A 12,549-nucleotide genomic window follows, 5' to 3' on the forward strand; every position below is an offset into this window, starting at 1 on the left:
CCTTTTGGGTTGCCTTCACCATAGCAACTTGACAGGATGATTTGTTAAGAGAGAAGAGATATTATTGTTAATATATTATGAGAATAATATATTAAAGAAATAATAATGTTATTTGATTAATATAAGTCATATATTAATTGAGAATTAATTTGGTGACTTAAAGAAGTTAATTGAATAAAGGGGCATAAACTGTCAAATGTGTGATAGTTGTGTTTTGGGCTATGTATCCTTATAGATATAAGGGTGGATGGATTTTAGGGTTAGGACACCATAAAATCGTCCAAGCCTAATATCTAGGAGGATCTTGGATTGCTTAGGGCCTAAGTTATTCAATTAGGGTTAAGGGTGAAACCCTAGTAGCTCATAGTATAAATAGATCCCTTGGGTGAGTGAAATCGGCATTCATGTAAGGCAAGAAACCCTAGAGCCGATTTCTCACCCTCCCATCTCTCTCAAGATCATCCTCTTGCTAGTTGGTGTTTGTAAGCCATTAGAGGAGTAACAATTGTGACTCTAAGCTCCAAGAAGAAGAAGTATCAAGCAAGTAACTCAAGGTATTGTTCTAGATCCGATTTCATATGATAAGATTCAATTGTTTACATTAGATCTAGAATTGTAAGTCTTGGATATAATGCATGTTCAATTAGAGAAACCTAGATCCAAGCATTAGGGTTTGCATGTGCACATAGGAAAGTTCTTATGGTTCAAACCCATCAAAAGTAACTTTAAATATCATTGTACTTTTGTTTTTAAAGCATTGTACTTATATATTGTTTTTTTAACAATTTTATGCAACAAAAATAATGTTTTTATTCTATAACTTTTTACATAAATGGTCCATTCTAATAATAATTATAGAAATTTCAATGCTTTTTTTTTTAAATTACAGAAATAATTGGAAATCGATTTTAATATTAATTTACATATAATCAACATAAAAATGATCTCAATATTCAATGGTCCATTTTAAGAGATAATAATTATAAAAAATCGAAAAAAAAAACCAAAAAATACGTCTCTGCAAAGGCATATATCGTTCCGCAGAGGGTTCCTCTGTGGATCTGTTCATGAAGAAAAGAATAGGATAAATCGATTTCTTATTTCACAAACTTAAGTCCTTACACCCTAACAAGAATACATGTTTATATATAGCATTTAACCTATCAATTTCCAACTCATATAGTCAATTTCTACTTCCGAGTTTATACGAAGATTAGGAAAAAAATTGAAATATTACTTGAGTTCCATATCTATCGGATAATATATCGGAGTGCAGTTGTTCCACGAATCGAGCTCGCTGTGACATTTTTGTGTCCGTTCCGATCACAGTCCGACGTCCGCAGCTTCCTTTCGCGAATCGATTACCCTAACTTCCTTCCGCGTTCGAGTTATTTTTTACTGTAATGCCCCTGATCCTCAGAGCAATAAAGAGTCCGTAGAGGTGTTTATGGTTCCGCAGCACTCCCTCTGCGGAACCTTTGGTCATATTCTGAATTCCTCATTTCCATGGTTATTTTTTTCAAAGAACCCCTCAATTTTGGTCATTTACTGAATTTTCTCTTACATAAAATTAAGTCCTTAAAGAGCTTGAAGGATTTAAATTTTTGCGAACATAATTGGGTTAAATTTGAGATAGTAAGAAATTAATAGTGATGATCATTCAACATCTAGTTCATGATTCACAAACTAAGTGTATTAGCAAAGACATTAAAGTTACAAAAAATGAAACTTTTTTATTGAATTGCTTTAATAGATTTGGTGATTTTTCTTTTTTAATATGTCCATAAAATTACAAATATGATCCATATAATTTACCAAATATCATAAACTTAGTTCCTTTTCTTTTGTCGAACATAATCTGTGTGGTTTCTAAAAACAAAAAAAAAAATCTAGGGATTGTCCAGATAGGCGACAACAGAAGTAAGGCCAAACTCGACGAAGGCGATGATGGTAAAAGAGAACCGGTAGGCAGGTGTTGACGTTGCTCACAAATCAACCCAAATGTTTACATTTTTAGGTGAAGAATCATGAAATATTATGAGTTTTAATGCACCTAGTTCATCAAATTTAGCTCTAACATGTGAAAACTCCACTTTGGCATTTTATCAAACATTCGGTGGGCAAAGAAAATGTCTTCTAATTTCAGCTTCTATGACATAAATACATAAATTGTTTGTAAAAAAGATTCAAAATAAAACCGAAATAATTGCAAAATATGATGATAAAATCCAAAATTAAGAGTAAATGATATCTAAAATAAAAACAATATGATTATTTTTTGAAAAACTCATTTGTAATGGTTAATCAAAAATATATTCAAAAGAAGCAAAACCCTCGACAGGCTTCGAGCGTAAGGCAAAAGAAAATCACAATACAACTCCAGTATCTGGCGTTGACTAGCCTTTTCCCTATTGACTTGAACAATTTCATAGATTTTCCCCAATTTACCATTTATTTTCTTCATAGATTTTCCCCAGTTTACCATTATTTTTCTTGGAATTCTCCTTATGTCAGTCTCCCTTCCTTCCTCGTTGACTCGCGGGTTCCTTGCTGACAATCCTTTGTAATCTTAACTCCACATATATCTTAGCCACATCACTGTTTTTTGATTCTCTATCATCACTGCGTCAGGTCTCCTTGTCTTCCTGCAGGCAGGTAACTATGAAGGGATATTCTTACAAGTTAGTTTCAGTTGTTAGACAATTTCATCTTCTTAATCATAAATCATTTATTTATTTCGTTTACAAATGATTGAATTTTGTCTATTTCAGCTACTTCTTAGAGTTTGAAACTGAAACCTTTGAAAGGACATGACCTTTATGTTTCAAAAACATTTCCTTTGGAACAAGCGCATGAATGTTAGTTGAATTCCTTTAGATTTATGGTGATACTTGATCCAGTGATAGAGAATTTCAAAGTTGTAAAAGATATTTGTTGGTAATTTGGGGGATCTATAAACAACCATGTCAAGAAACTTATTCCTTTTTCTGTCAAGATCTTTTAATTGTTTTTTGATATTTAGGGAAAGCTTGAAATTTCCTATAAGTGTTGCAGTTTCTCTTATGGGAGGTAATAGTGGATCATGTAGTTGTTTATAGAATGGTATTTATTTGGTGTTGAATTTGTTTGAAGATTACTCAAGTGAAATTAAAATGGATTTTATTTAGTCAATAGTATGAATGTTTATGTTGGTTAAATGAATAAATTGGTTTGTTATTTTCTTGTACCTGAACTAATTTGCTACTACCATGAGGCTGCTGTTCCATGTTCCTTTTGCAGTGTTTAGATGCCTAAGCTTGATTCCCATACATCCCTTGCACACAAAGCAACCGAGTTTTGTATTGATAAAAGGTAGCCTTTGAACACAAAATAAAAATCAACGATTAAAACACAAATATCCACATTATTCACCATATAACTCCAAAATCAACTTGAAACTCGGAGTTTGGGGATATGAATTAGTGTATTAACACAATTAGAGTTCATATGTATTGCAATCTCTTAAATTTTTTATTTTGAATAATTTAAAGGTATTATGCTTATTTGAGGTTTAAATTGTTTATTGTGATTCGAGTTACATATTATCAATATTAGTAATTTGAATTTTATGTAGAGGCTATTATGTAGGGGATCCTGACATTGAAGCAGAACTGAGTAAATCCATGAAACCAACTTTTATAACCGATAACGCGTGGAGGAGTTTCAGAGCATGCAAGTAAAAATATTAAATATATACACAAAATCGTGTGAAGGGTGATAACTCATAATGGATTTTCTCTTTCAACGCCTCTCAGAAGGATCTTCATCTTCTTCATTAATTTGTGGTCATAGTTCATCAACTCATGGCTATAGATATGACATATTTTTAAGTTTTAGAGGTCTTGACACTCGTCATAGTTTCACCGATTACCTTTATGAGGCATTTATAGAAGCCAATATCACAGCCTTCTTGGATGATGAAGAAATTGAAACAGGGGAAGATCTGAAACCGGAATTGGAGAATGCAATTAAGGCATCTCGGGCTTCTATTATAGTGTTGTCTAAGAATTACGCTTCTTCAACATGGTGTCTCGATGAATTGGTGCTGATCCTTGAGCAGCATATGACATCCAACCATATTGTTATTCCAATCTTTTATCATGTGGAGCCCACACATGTCAGGAACCAACAAAGTAGCTTTGGGGATGCAATGGCTAAGCATAAACAGAAAATGGATGAAGAGACAGATGCAGATAAAAAAGGTCAGTGGGCTCAAAAGATGGAGCGATGGCATAGAGCACTTACACAAGTTTCTCACTTAAAGGGGAAAAATGTAAATGGAAGGTAACAACTTTCTTACCCATATTTCCATAGGGCTTCAATTTTATGTGATTAATGCATGAAAGATGCAAATATCAGCTTCTTCCTATGCATTTTAATATCTTTCCTCAGTATGAAATAGGTATATATATCATGTCTAGGACAAAGAAGATGAACAAAATTAAACCTATATGTTGTATTATGTGATCTTATAAATGAATTATATAGAAAGATTAACGGTTCTGATAAGTTTGACACGTTTGTTGTGCATTTAGTAGTTTGTCATAAGTTATATATTTAGATAAACAATTTCAATTATCTTGTCATGCTTTCCGTTAAAAACCGAATTTTCAATGAGGTGCTATGTGTGTACTATTAGTATACCATACTACCTTCAAATCATAATCTGTTTTATGATAAACAAGTTCTCTTACTAGTAAGTAATAAAGCATAACCTATAGCTGTTAGTTTTTTCATACGCATGCAAAACCACATTTTTAAGTTGTATATTATTGTAAAAACATACGGAAGTTGGGTGACCCATTAGTGAAATCTTCTATTACATTTCTAGCTTTGATCTTAGCATACATAAATATTTTATGCCCTTAAACATTAGATATTTGTATGGTAGGAGTGAAAACATAGTATGGTATTGATTTGAGGAATTTAATAAAAAAATAGCTATGATATAATTTTGATTTGGATTGTCGGATATATAAAACCTCCAAATCTCGTTTGTAAGTATTGTGGATTATAATGTTTTAAAGTTCTTATTAAATCAGGCTAGAGAAGGACTTTATTAAAGAAATTGTGAATGACATTCACCGTAGAATAGATGTACCCTTAAGGATTGCCCAACCCCTACTCATTGGAATGGAGTCTTCAATTAAGTTCATCAATTCATGGTTGAAAGATGGATCCTCACATACGGCTGACATACTCACTATTTCGGGTATGGGTGGAATCGGGAAAACATCATTAGCCAAATATGTCTACGGGTTACATTGTCGTGAATTTGACACAAGCAGCTATATTGAAGATATTGGCAGGAGATGTGGTGGAAAGTATAATGGGCTGCTTGATATACAAAAACAGTTGTGCCATGACATTTCAAAGACAAGTTCAATTCAAGTTTATGATGTTTCTAAATACACCACAATGATAGAGAACACATTAGCCCGTAAAAGGGTCTTTCTAGTAGTTGATGATATTGATAGTTCTGATCAGTTGGATGCATTACTTGGAAGCAAAGGTTTTCATCCTGGAAGCAAAGTTATAATAACAACAAAGGACTCATGGTTGACAGAGAGTTGTGCACTTTTCAAAACAAACATTAAACCTAAGCATGCAATGCATTTCCTTGAAGGCTTACATGTGATTGAATCACTACAACTTTTGTGTCTCCATGCATTTATGTGCAACCAGCCCAAGGCAGGTTATGAAGAGGTGTCTTATAAGCTTGTGAAGTATTGTCAAGGACATCCATTGGCTCTCAAAGTTTTAGGCAAGTCTCTACATAATCGAGATGTAGCTTACTGGGAAGGATGCATAGAAGGGCTAAAAAAAGAAATCAGTTCCCCTATAAATAATGTCTTGAAAATGAGTTTTGATTCTTTGCCATCCAACAATGATAAAGACTTATTTAAGCATATTTCTTGTTTTTTTGTTGGAGTCGATAAAGATCTCACCGAAACAATATTAAGGGCATGTGGTATAAACACAAGATGTGGGATTACGAATCTCATTGATAGATATCTTCTTAGTATCGGAAAGAATAACGAATTGGAGATGCATCAGTTGCTTCAACAGATGGGAAGATGGGAAGTACATCAAGAATCACCTGATAACCCATGGAAGCGAAGTCGATTATGGTGTCATGAGGAGTCGTTCAAAGTGTTGAAACAAAAAAAAGTAAGAGCTTATTTATACTTTTTAGTAGTGTACATTTTCAAATTGCTTTGTATTGTCTAATTATTTTGGCTATCTGTATCTTCTTAGGGTAAGGGAAATCTTGTAGGCCTTGCCCTTGATATGCGGATGCTTGAGAAACAGAATTTGTGTGCAACATTTCAAACAGAGGCGTTGAGTAACATGGATAATTTGATGCTACTACAACTCAATTATGTGCAAATGAATGGGTCTTATGAGAACTTTCCAGAAGAAATAAGATGGTTATGTATGCATGGGTTTCATTTAAATTCTATACCTTTAGACTTACCTATGGAAAATCTTGTTGCTCTTGACATGTCATATAGCAATATTGAATCATTTTTCAATTGTTATAGTAATCCACAACGACATGAGAAGAGGCAAAATGTAACTTATTTTCATTTCTTATTCTTCCATGTTGAGTTTGATGAATTTCACTACTGTTCTAACTTATTTCCATTTCTGTAGTTGGATGCATCGTGTTTAAAAGACAAAAGGTTGCTTGGATCATTGAAGATTCTTAATTTAAGTTTTTGTAAACAACTTCGTATGCTTGGTGGATTTGACGAACTCCCCGCACTTGAGAGGTTAATAGTTAGAAATTGCATTGTTTTGCTTGAGGTTTGTGATTCGATTAAACAATGTGTTGAACTTGTCCTTATTGATATGAGCAACTGCAACAAGCTTGAAAAATTTCCAAGAAACATAAGCATGTTAAAGAAGGTTAAAACAATACTTCTAGATGGATGTAATCTTGGTGAATCTCGTGTTGAGAATAGGGATACGGATTTATGGGAAGTGTGCAAGGCTAACAACATTGGCATAAACACAAGAGCTTCTTCCTCCGCCTTTCCAGGTGGTATACCATGTGATTTGAAGGCCTTTGCAATTTCTTTACCAAGATCGTTAGTAAGTTTGTCACTTGCAAATAATAATTTGTCCATTGAATCTTTTCCCATGGACTTCAGTTGCCTATCCATGTTAAAGGAATTATTTTTAAATGGGAATCCTATCATTTCCCTCCCCAATTGTGTGAGAACCCTTCCTAGGCTTGAGATACTTAGTATGGAAGATTGTAAAAAATTGAAGTCAATCGAGCATCCTCCACCTACACTAAGAAAGTTGGTTCTTTATCCTCATCGTAATCATTCTATAGAAAAAATTGTATTTGATCCAGAAATGTCACCACTTCGGGTACTCTTTCACTTGAGAGGTTTCGAACGTGGGTCTTATGAAATTGAAGGCATGGTGAAAATCCAACCAATAGTGGGTGTTGATAACAAGGTACTACGTAGATTGGGTTGGACTAAATTAGACTTCCTTAACGAAAGGCACTTGGGAACTAATTCTTTGGATTCTGAAATGCAGGTTTGTGTAGCCAACTATGCTTTTATGTAAATATGTATGATATATTTTATGGCGATTAATTAAGGTTGGTGTATTTGGCAGATGTTTTATCAATTTGGAATATTCAGCACAATGTATGAGGCGGACGAGATGCCAATTTGGTTTAGGCATAGAAATGCAGGGCGATCAATAACATTTACCATGCCATCATCATTTCCAAACAACCTCCTTACAGGACTCAACTTCTGCTCTGTGCACACGCCTATTCCAAATGATCCTTTTCTTGGGTTTCAATATTTTGTTGAGACATCTCGATTTCACGATTGTCAGTTCCCTCGTTCGCCAATGATAAAAATTAGTAATGTAACAAAGAAACGCATGTGGAGTTACGAACGTTACCCAGACAGACCTTTTGGAGGCCCAAAGTGTTGCATGTTGTTAAGTCATTAGATGTTTGGGATGAATGAGATGGAGGCTGGTGATCAGGTTACTATTACTGTTACAGATTCGAGGAATAATGAACGTGTAAAGGAGTGTGGGGTGAGTTTTGTGTATGATGGAGAGAAGAAGAAGAAGAAGAAGAAGAAGAAGAAGAAGAAGAAGAAGAAGAAGACGTGTTGGGTTATTACAAGTCATGGAATCACATAATTGGCGGAGATCTCTCCCCTTTTCAAAACCCTTTTCAAACGACAGGAGAATACGTCCTACGGCATAGGCGATTTTTTCAACCTGGCAGAATTGGTGGTAAATGTCGTTTTTATTAAATATTTTTATTGTCATGTCTTATGACTCGTTTATTTTAAAAAATTTAAATAAATGGATCATATGACCCAAATCCACCCATTTATTATTGATTTTATTGTAGGCCTGGCAATCGTGTCGTGTTCCGGTTGGCGTGTCGCGGGTTGGCGGGTTGGCAGGTCAAAATATGTCAACCCAAATACGACCCATTTAAATATACAGGTCACGGGTTGGCGTGTCACAGGTTGGCGGGTTTGGAACATAAACCCATATATGACCCACGAACCCATTTATTTATATGGGTTCACAGGTTGGCGGGTTTGTGGGTTAGATTTGGGTTCGTGGGTCAGATTTCATAAATAAAATTAACAATTAAACATGAATAAATTCTTAATGGTTGACGCAAACATATCTAAATTTTAGACACTTAACTACTTAAGTCTTAAAGTCTTAAACATCCAAATGAAAATTAAAAACATTCATAGAAACATGTTCAATGCCTCAATCGCTTATACAGTCATATGCCGATACGCCATTTGATTTAGGGAAAAAATGAGGAAAATCAATTGGTTACAAACTTACTTACGACCTTATGAGGTAGGACCACAAGTCAATATAAATACATTTAAAAATAAAAAATATTTTTTTAAATTAAAAATATAAACGGGTTGGCGGGTCAACCCATTTATTTTTTGAGAAACCCATATATCACCCGTTTAATAAACGTGTTGGCAGGTTGGCGGGTTGGCGTGTTAAAAAATTCAACCCAAACCCGTTTATTTCGTGTCGTGTCGCAGGTCGTGTCGCGTGTCGTGTCGAGAATTGCCAGCCCTATTTTTTTGAACCGGACACTTTGAATCATCGGGATGGAAACTTTGATCTTGCCTGCCGAGCGCTTACCAAGAAAGAATTACCAGCCCACATGTGCTTATCACGTGATCATTACAATGCATCTTTTTGCTAATTCTCACCCAATGTATTTTTTCTAAATGCAAATTGTACAAACCTTATTTGCACAAGCTTTCTAAGATTTAAACAACAATACCTTCTTTGTGACATCCGTATTTCTAGTATTTCTACGGTAAGAAAAAAAAAATTTATTTATGCTTATTAAATTAGAGTATCTTTTTTATAAAAAAAAATTACTTTAAAGAATTTGTCCCAAATATATGATAATAATATTATCAACACATTTCCAAGAAAAATGTATTTTATTTATAAAACTCGTGATGGCATCGTCAATACTAGAAACATAAGCATAAACAAAGACTTACAATGTCTCATTATATTAATAATCTACGTGTCCTTGAATCTCTCATCATACATGCAACTTTATACCGCTACCTATAATACAAAGAAGTTGAGTGGATCAGGCTGGAAAACCTGATGAGTACATAGAATTTTCAACCCACAATAATATAATTAATATGTTTGGTTATCAAACAATTAACCTAATTTTCCATCCTCATTATCTTCTTTATTCTTAAGGATCTAACCTAAGGATCATCTTTGCTGACAATACTAGTTCAAGGATTCCTCTATGATACTAACCAGTAGGCTTTCTTATATATTTATTCTTAAGGATTTACCTTAGGAATCATCTTAATCATCGTTGCGGAAAGTATTATTACAGAGATTTCTCTACAATACATGTTAGTAAGTTTCTTTCTATTTTTATTCCTAAGGATTTGTCCTGAGTAATAGGCATGAAGTCCATCGTTGTCGGTGTTTAGGCACGAAGTTCATCGCTACCGGCGCTTATCTAATGGACACTAAGTCCGTAGTTGTCAGTATCTATCTAATAGGCACTAAGTCCACAACTGCCAATATTTATCTAATAGGCCTCTCATTATCTATATCATATTTCATCTCTCAACATCGATATCATCTTATATCTACCATTCTTTATTCAATATATTTATAGGTAATAAAAATACATATATAGTTTCAAATCAAATAAAACTTGTATATATTGTTCGTCTAACATAGATATCAGGAACATAGATAACAGGCATATATAGCATGTAATTATCTTAAATATTATATATATATATATATATATATATATATATATATATATATATATATATATATATATATGTGTGTAAGTTGAAAGTAACTATACATTCACTTGTTAAAGTGGATGACTGGAAAGTTGGACAGTGCTTCACTTTAGCACTTGGATTTTCCATTGATATTACCTAGGTTTAATTATCTATAAGTCATAGTTTATTACCTCTTATATCTAATTAATAGTCTAGATACCTCAAGAATTTCATTGTCTATTGATCTATAGTTGATAAGGGACAACTAGGTAGGATCATATCGGAGGTATGGTCCGTTTGGTATACAGAGTATACGGTTTGGAAATCTCACTTTAAACACCTTACTAGTTGGTCCAGCCTACACATCATCGCCATAAGTAGATCAACCTTTAAAATGACATGGAATTACTGATAAATCTTATTTATATGTTCACAATAATGACTTATGACCATAAATATAAGTTACACTGAAAATAAAAGTGTGTAGCTTAACTTACAGAGATTTTAGTGAAAACCACGAAAGTATGCGGACAGAGCTCCAAACCGAAAACTCTATTTGTCGGACTTCTAGACTTCTCAAACTTTACTAAAATATCATAAGAAATCTCACAAAAGTCGGACTCAAAATGGAGGAATGCTCTAAAGAGAAATGGACTTGATTTTTTTGTGTGAAATGAAAGCAATTTCGAAGAATATATATATAGGGTACAAGGCTCTGCGGTGCGCACTACCTAGAGGTGCGCCTCGCACCAGGGCTGTGCTAGCTCCTGCGCTTGCCTGCCACATGTCGCGATCGGGATGGGCCACCGATACCGCTTCTAGAACAAGCCACATGTCATATTTTCATGGTGCCATGTGTCTAAATCTCGTGATGCCACGTCACCTTTTCAATTTCTCCCATGAAATTATCAAATATTCACTTCTACGAATAAATTGTTGATTCCTTATGTTCAAGGATTTGGTTTGCCTATGATGAAACACACAAGCTCTTTAGGAAACCCAAATCGATGATTCTGTTGGATAAGGTGTCTAAGTCCATACCTATTTCTGGTATGTACTTGACCCGACCCAACATGGTCCATTTGGGTTGCATGGTACCATGCAATTGGATAAACTAAATGAGAGAAATAACACATATGGTTTATTAATATATTATAAGTTCTAATATATTAATAATATTATTTAATTAGTTTGATCAAGAATTAATTTAGAATTAATTAAGTGATCAAAAGATAACTAATTAAATATATGGGTAGATTATGTAAATCTTCCATATCTTATATAGTGGGCTAAAAGGCTCCATGGACTATCAAGTTGGGTTCCACTCATAGGATGCTCCATGGAGTTAACCCATGGATTGAGAAATGAAGAGTCATGTTACATTAGGGTTTTACCTAATGCAACACACTATATAAGGACCATGTCTGTCCCCAAAATCGGATAGACAACACACTAGACAAGAAACAAAAGGGCTAGAGCCGATTTTTGAGTGTTATACATTCTCTCCAAGTTTACTCCATAGTATTTGGTGTTGTGTGAAGCATTTAAGGCATCACACTTGGGGTGCTAGGCTCACAAGGTTTCAAGAAACATTTACAACAACAAGGTATGTAGTTCTATCTATTAGTCAAGTTAAAATTGTTCCCCATGTATGCTAGATAGGATCATAGCCTTGGAAATCAACTTTGCATGATAATTAGACAAACATAGATCCAAGGTTATTAGGGTTGCATGTACACTTAGGAAGTGTTAGAATGCTCAAAACCCATCAGTGGTATCAGAGCCTAGGCTTGTTTGTTGATTTTTTGTGCAAACTGCTTGAAAAAATTGATTTTTTGTTTTCTGCTCATATGAAGTCGCCGAGTCCATGGGGGGACTCGACGAGTCCATGCACAAATGCAAGCTACTCGTCGAGTCTGTTCTTGCACTAGACAAGTAGAGGCTGCTGTGTTCATAATTTCGATTTTAGTTGCTGGAAATGGACTAGAAACATTACCCTAAATTGTTTTGGTACTTGAAAACATGTTTTAGATGGAGTAATGTTTATGCTAATCCATTTACAATGACAATTATCAAGATTACAAGTTTTAAATGTAATTTTTGATTCATGAAAGTGTTCATATTCATGTTCTTGATCTTATGATGTTTAGATGATCATAGGAATTATTTGTAACCTATGTGGTAGATT

General features: G+C 34.1%; 1 protein-coding gene across 5 annotated transcripts; it reads left to right on the forward strand.

The window, feature by feature from the left end:
• Positions 1–2,369: 2,369 nt before the first annotated feature.
• LOC145099286 (disease resistance protein RUN1-like) lies at positions 2,370–8,723 on the forward strand. 5 transcript variants are annotated; one of them, XR_013704607.1, is made up of 6 exons: positions 2,370–4,323; positions 5,082–6,210; positions 6,298–6,615; positions 6,697–7,596; positions 7,678–8,319; positions 8,441–8,723. XR_013704607.1 is itself a non-coding variant. In XM_079036878.1 (6 exons), the coding sequence occupies exons 2-6, from the start codon at positions 3,767–3,769 to the stop codon at positions 8,023–8,025; spliced, it is 3,252 nt and encodes a 1,083-aa protein (XP_078893004.1). In that variant the 5' UTR covers positions 2,370–3,351; positions 3,614–3,766; the 3' UTR covers positions 8,026–8,430. The 5 variants fall into 5 exon arrangements, 4 of the variants coding, with proteins under 4 accessions (XP_078893004.1, XP_078893018.1, XP_078893008.1 ...); XM_079036878.1 differs by lacking the exon at positions 8,441–8,723 and having other exon boundaries at positions 2,370–3,351; positions 3,614–4,323; positions 7,678–8,430; XM_079036892.1 differs by lacking the exon at positions 8,441–8,723 and having other exon boundaries at positions 2,370–3,351; positions 3,628–4,323; positions 7,678–8,430.
• The last annotated feature ends 3,826 nt before the right edge of the window (positions 8,724–12,549 follow it).

The sequence above is a fragment of the Lactuca serriola genome, chromosome 1 (genome assembly GCF_051521515.1).
Source record: "Lactuca serriola cultivar US96UC23 chromosome 1, Lser_US96UC23_V15, whole genome shotgun sequence".
Classification (NCBI taxonomy): domain Eukaryota; kingdom Viridiplantae; phylum Streptophyta; class Magnoliopsida; order Asterales; family Asteraceae; genus Lactuca; species Lactuca serriola.

Excerpts from the sequence above, each read along its gene's own strand:
- LOC145099286 (XM_079036878.1), top strand. The coding sequence starts at position 3,767 with ATGGATTTTCTCTTTCAACGCCTCTCAGAAGGATCTTCATCTTCTTCA. Across the intron at positions 6,211-6,297 it reads AAGTGTTGAAACAAAAAAAA|GGTAAGGGAAATCTTGTAGG; the intron begins GTAAGAGCTTAT and ends GTATCTTCTTAG. Across the intron at positions 7,597-7,677 it reads CTTTGGATTCTGAAATGCAG|ATGTTTTATCAATTTGGAAT; the intron begins GTTTGTGTAGCC and ends TGTATTTGGCAG.